Source organism: Tripterygium wilfordii, chromosome 20 (genome assembly GCF_013401445.1).
Source record: "Tripterygium wilfordii isolate XIE 37 chromosome 20, ASM1340144v1, whole genome shotgun sequence".
Taxonomy (NCBI): Eukaryota; Viridiplantae; Streptophyta; class Magnoliopsida; order Celastrales; family Celastraceae; genus Tripterygium; species Tripterygium wilfordii.
The window spans coordinates 7,287,530-7,294,024 of record NC_052251.1 but is presented as its reverse complement, the minus strand read 5'-3'; the positions used below and the strand labels follow the sequence as shown (position 1 = coordinate 7,294,024).

Sequence of the window (6,495 nt, the reverse complement as noted above, 5' to 3'; positions counted from 1 at the left end):
TGAAAACATCATAGATCGAACCATCTAATAGGGTTTTGTTCCTCCTTTCGAATACACCATTATGTTGTGGCATAGCCAGTGGTATCCACTGTGAAACAATACCACATTCCTTGAGATGATCTATAAACTTGTTATTAAGTATTCACCTCCTCGATCAGATCGAAAAGTTTTGATACTTATCCTAGTTTGATTCTCAACTTCATTATTGAATTCTTTGAACTTTTCAAAAGATTCAGACTTGTATTTCATTAAATACAAGTACCCTAACCGTGAATATTCATCAGTAAAGGTAATGAAGTAGTGAAAACCACCCCTAGCAACGATGTTCATTGGTTCGCAGACATCTGTATGTATGAGTTCCAATATTTGCAAAACTCTCTTTACTTTTTCTTACAAAGGGAGACTTGTTCATCTTTCCCATGATACAAGATTCAGAAGTTTGTAAAAATTCTGAATCTCTAAGATCCAAAATATCGTCCTTAACCATCTTATTAATCATTTGTTCACTAATATGACCTAATCACAAATGCCACAAATAATTGTTATTTGTGTCATCTCTAGGTCTTTTAGACGTTTGTGTATTATCTTTTTTCTCAATCACATTGACTTGTTCATCCATGTTTAAGCAATAGATACCATCCACAATCATTCCAAAATTTAATAACTCTTTATTAAAATATAAATAACATAAATTATTCTAAAAAAAAATAGAATATCCATCTCTAGTCAAACTTGAAATAGAAATAATGTTTTTTAATAAAACTGGAATGAAAATAGAATTTGTAAGCACTAAATTATGGGTGCACTGCAGCTTCAAGATCATTATTTTTTTTTCCTGTTATTATGGGGTTTTAAGCTTTTACCTCACAAAGTGTAGCATGCATACAAGAGAACGAGTTTCTAAAGTTTAGATGCCCATTTAATTAAGATGTGAAAACCCCATCTAATATTAGTAGATTTTGAAGCTCATCTGGATCACATCAAACAAATAAATTTTAGAATTGAACTACTAGCCGTATGGCTAACCATCGATTACTAGAGATACCGGCTTCATACATACGAGTTACAGCCTGTAATCCAAACTCACGATGGATTTTTGGAGTTAGCCTGTTATTCTGGGGTTTTAGCTCACAATGTGTAGCATGTATACATGAAAAATGAGGTGTCAAAGTTGAAAAGCCCATTTAAATATGTTAAAAACCATATCTAATGTTAGTAGATTTTGAAGCTTCTGTATCACATAAAACAAATAAATTTTAGATGCATGTATGTGGGCTCCATAACACTTTAAAATATAGCCACACCCCTCAACAACTATGATATTTGTCCCAATAATCTCAATTGTTGAGGTGTGGATATGATTTCAAGTACGTGTGTAGACTCCTCAGCAGTTTAAATTATAACCACACACCTCAACAAGTATTCAAAGTTGCATTCAATATCCACTAGCCTAGCCCAAGAAGCAAAACCCCAGTTTAGCCCCTGCGAATAAATCATCGTGATAGTAATACTTAATACCGTGGCATGAACAGAACAAAAAATTCAGTGCGTATCTAGTGGTATTATCACTAGCTTGCCACAATGACTTGGGGAATATCGTCAAGGCAGCCAACGGCGGCCCCTCAAAAGACTTCCAAGCAAAAGTTGTCACGTCCTTTGTGTTAATTTCAGGATGACCTACTGTTGGCTTTTGCATTAATGAATAGCAGGGTGTTGAGCAAACTTTATAAGACAATTTCCATAAAAACCAATAAAAGCAACAAATGTGTTACCAGGAGGGAACAGAACGCGAACCTCTCCCTTTTGGTACACTTGAGAAGAGGACACATCAAACTTTCTTCGTTTCATACATAGTAATTTATAGACCAAAGCAAGGAAAGAAGGAAGCCCTCCGATCACACATAGCAGCAGCAGCAGCAGCAGCAGCAGCAGATTAACCCATAGCATACTTTTGGGTCCAGCTTCTTGCAGTTGTCTCGTACTTGCTCCTGTCGGTCTTGTACATGTGAGCAATCTCTGGCACCAATGGGTCATCAGGATTTGGGTCCGTCAACAATGAACATATTGAAAGCAGCACCTGAGAGCAAACAAAGACCAACCTGTTACAAAAAGAAACAAACTTCCCCCACGCATTTGATATAAGTATCAAAGTAGTCGCAAGCAAACTATCCCACTTCTCCAGCAAAAAATACGTTAGAACAAAATCTGAAAGGCAGTTGAACTTTAAGAATAATCAATGTTCTAAAAGCTACACGCGCGAGTGAATAAATTCATCAGCCTGTCAACTAAAGAAACATTATTCTACAACATTTTAACTCATAAATATCAGGAAAAATATAACAAGAAAAAAATAGTGTACCTAAATTTCAAAAACATAAAGTCCAGCCACTTCACCAAATCATATGAAGTTCAAAGTGGATGAATTATATATGTTCGACAAGCAACAACCAAAGTTTGAACATAAGTGATGTTCACTATCCATTATTTCACCATTTAGCGCATGCAAATTCCAAGGATGTGTGTGTATATACAGATATAGATGAGTGAGAGAGAGAGGGACAGAGATTCAGTGGCTGTTGCATTGTGAAATGAAAGAATTATGTAATTAAATAAACCTTGGAAATGGTGAGTGCAGGGCTCCACTGCTCCTTCAAAATATCAAGGCAAATGCTACCGTTGCTGTTGATGTTCGGGTGAAAGACCTTGGTCCTAAATGCAACCTGCAGACACCAACAAAAATCTATTCATATATGCAACATAAATGAGTATGTGATATGAAATGCAGAAGTTCAGTCTCTCTGACCCATTGTAACATAGCAAGGTGAACAATTTCGAATGATTGAAGGCCGGAAAGGTGTTAATGGGTGGGTGGTATTGGGGGTGGTGGGTGGGCATCAATGGGCTGGGGAAGGAGTTAGTGTTGAGGTGGAGGGGATGGGTGTTTACATTGTTGGTTGTAGATGGGAAACTCAGAGAACTAATTCATGATCTGATAAAGTGGAACATCAAGCTGCTACTATTTCCTTAAACTAGAGATCACACAACCCAACAAACCACCTCTCCACAAACCCGGCAACTGACCATACAAAATATGTCCACATCTCTGATTGAGGCAAAACATATTTTTGCCCAAACCAATGTAATAACAGACAAAAGAAAAGCTGCACATGCAATGATCATTGATAAGCTGTCATAGTAGTTCACAAATAAAAAAATATATATTTTACTTATGAAAAGGTAAAGTAAAAAAGAGATTTGAGAGGGTATACTGCTTCACCATGCTAGCCTGCTAAGAACATATTTCATAATAGCATTTCTTCTGATAGCAGTAAAGATATAATTCAGGCAGCATGGATCACAAATCTTCATGTTTTGGTATGTATTCTACCAAAAAACTACCACTAAGATCAAGCTAATTACCTAATGAACAATACCTAATTTCAGCCGATTCATTTTCTTTCACAACTTATCAGAAAACTTTTCATGCAATGGGGTCAAGCATTTTGATCAAAGAATGCGCATACACACACTCAACCAACTAATCTGATCCTTAACAACATTCAAATAAACACAGATGATAATGCTCAATCGACCATTCATGATGTCATGAAAAGGAGAAAGTAGATCATTTGGACAGCAGCCACAAGTCAGCAACTAATCTGATCCTTAACGACACTTAGTGAAAACACAAATAAGCATGCTCATTTGCTGTGTTTATACAAGAAAAGGAGAAAGTACTTCATTTGGAAACTAGCCAGAAGTCCAAGTAAAAAACGACCTGTCTAAGGAATACAGAAGTTTACAGATTGGTTAAGCTGTGAAACCAGCAAGCTTAGATATGCTATGTAATGAAAGCACCCATATCACATATGAAGCCATAATGGAGGCTAAAATAAAACTTTAATGAAAATGACCAAGTAACATGAGTACACAACTGATGAAGGCTGACCATGTATAAGAAAGACAAGAATGCAATTGCCATGTGTAACCAGGTTGTCAATCGAATAATTAAGTGCAGTAGTACCTTTGGTGGCTTAAATGGATAGTCTGGAGGAAAGTGTATTGTGACCAGAAAAACTCCACCTGCATATGGACTGTCAGGAGGACCCATAATTGTTGCTTGCCAATGGAACATGTCTTCAGCAACAGGGCCTAAAGATAATATCAACCAGCCAAAGACAATTGCATCAAATAAGTAACCCCACATTTTAATCATTTAAGTTACTCAAGAGGTTATATTTAAGATTGTGTATGTGTGCATATTTGTCTATCAAGCAAGGGCAAAGAAATTCACATGAACATGACATTGCCAGTTCTAAGAATCAAAAAGCTACAATACTTTATCTCCACTCTGGTACCTTGTTTAGAATCTTCCACATAGAATTGAATGACAGACAAAACAAGACGAACACAATTGACAAGCATGTTAAAATATAACATTAGGACCCGCACAAGCAGAATTTTTTTGGGAGAATTACGTGTTGCTATGCCTTTTGATTTGTGTAAAGTTGACATTACTAACCTTTATGGAAATTGATCCCTATCTATATGACGTCACTGTCACATCACCGCATTCTTCTACGCACTCACTGGTTTATTGAATTTAGTTAAATAATTATCTACAAACACAATTGACAGCATACTACCATTCCATATCTCAAACGTACTGCATGTCAATGACCAAGATTACTATATTTAATGCCAAAACCTCCCTGTACCCTATGCCATTAGACTTAAATGATGATGATTGCATTTTGTCAGAGAACAAAAGCAATTCTTTTTTCCTTTCTATTAGACATCCCCATGAAAAGAGGTCTCATCTATTTACGGAGGAAGACGAAAATCAGTTCATTGTGCAATGCTTGATTTTTAGCAAGATGACAAATGAGATTAATAATGCTTGCTTGTGTTTAATTTAAACATAAACTCTGCAATAAAAGAATAGTCGTATATAAACTCAAGATGCACCATGCAATCATGCATAAGTTCTGTAGCAATAGCTACTAATACAACAGATAATCAAGAATAAAAAATTTCACAAAAAATCAGATTAGAGATTTACAAGCAAACAGAGTTAAATAAACTTAGGAAAGCAAAGGATAAAGATAGCTGACTATTTGATGGTTCAACATTTCTTGTCGATTAAACTGATTGGGCAGTTTTTATTTTGAATTGGGCTTAAGTTTGTCAACTGGGCTTTACTTACCAAAGGCAAACCCAAAGTAGTTTCAACTAAGTTTTGGCTCTCTCAACCAATTGGAGTAAAAAAGAAACACAGAAAAACTTAAGTCTAGACAGACAAGATCAAAGAATCTCCAAAAAGAATGAAGAAAACAAAATTGCCAGAGTCTAAGCCTTGCTTCTTCTTTTGTTTCATGTGGCCTAAAAAATGCATAGTTGCATACTTATGCCGATATTGTTCTATTCATTTATTTTCTTGTTTTGTACCTTGTTCCTAATTGCAGATAATTTATTTTTTTGGCCTCCAAAAAAATTTGTTAGTTCCACAATAAAATATAAATGAGGCACAATAGGATCACTGACAGCATTTAAGCGTTAAGAAAAACCCTAAGAGTCAATCATTCACAAACAATTCTCCACCACAAGAAGAAAAGTTTTCAAAAAGGGACAGTCACTTGAACAAATAAGGATCACTTATGAAAAGCTCACCCAAATAGACGAAAGCTCTAATTCCCTAAGATCGATGGAGATCATACATGAAAAGCCAGAATTCATCAGGCCCCAATATAAGAAAAACACAAAAAGCACAGAACTTCCACCAATTCCTAAAACTTGATCTAATAACAATTAACCAAAACAAAATTGAACCCAAAACCTGCAAAAAAAACCTAAAAACAAAACCATAAACGAAAAACAACTGGATCAACAAAAGAGCATAAAGCCGGATCTGAATTGAAGATTCTAGAACCTGCGCTGCAAGAGGTAGGAGGATCCTTCTGGAGATCCTTGAGCTCCTTCAAGATCCGCTTCGATGCCATCACCACAAAAAGCCCTAAAATTTCCAAACACCAGATCTCAGACAAAAAAGAACCAAAATTCTAAAATCGCAAGATAAATGATTGTTATAAAAGATACATGTAGAGAGAGAGGGAGCGATTGAACCTGAGAGATCCTCCTGGTTATTATCAGTCGAGCAAGAGAGAACAGAAAAAGAACATGCAGTGAAACGCGGATTAGGTTTATAAATCCAGCGCCTCCAGGCTCGTGTATTTGCTTGGTGTTACTGAACTGGACTCCATCGACTCCTAATTGGCCCTTTAATCTCTCATGTGGACCCCACGTTTTTTCTTTTGTTTTTAGCTTCCGTGACGCCTTTTTACCGGTTGACTCAATTTATCTAAGGCAAAAATACATATTTCGTCTCTGAACTATACACAGGGTTTCAATTTCATCTCTAAACTTTTTTTGATCCTAAAATCATCCTCGAACTATCCAAGCGTGTCCCGTTTATCCCTGATTTCATTCCGGCGACAT

General features: G+C 36.1%; 1 protein-coding gene across 1 annotated transcript; it reads right to left on the bottom strand.

Annotated features, from left to right (window-relative positions):
- Window positions 1–1,713: 1,713 nt before the first annotated feature.
- Window positions 1,714–6,279, bottom strand: LOC119987090 (ubiquitin-conjugating enzyme E2-17 kDa). Its single transcript, XM_038831836.1, has 5 exons — window positions 6,124–6,279; window positions 5,930–6,013; window positions 4,025–4,152; window positions 2,616–2,720; window positions 1,714–2,077 (listed from the first exon to the last, which is right to left on the bottom strand). The coding sequence occupies exons 2-5, from the start codon at window positions 5,997–5,999 to the stop codon at window positions 1,934–1,936; spliced, it is 447 nt and encodes a 148-aa protein (XP_038687764.1). The 5' UTR covers window positions 6,000–6,013; window positions 6,124–6,279; the 3' UTR covers window positions 1,714–1,933.
- Window positions 6,280–6,495: the final 216 nt, after the last annotated feature.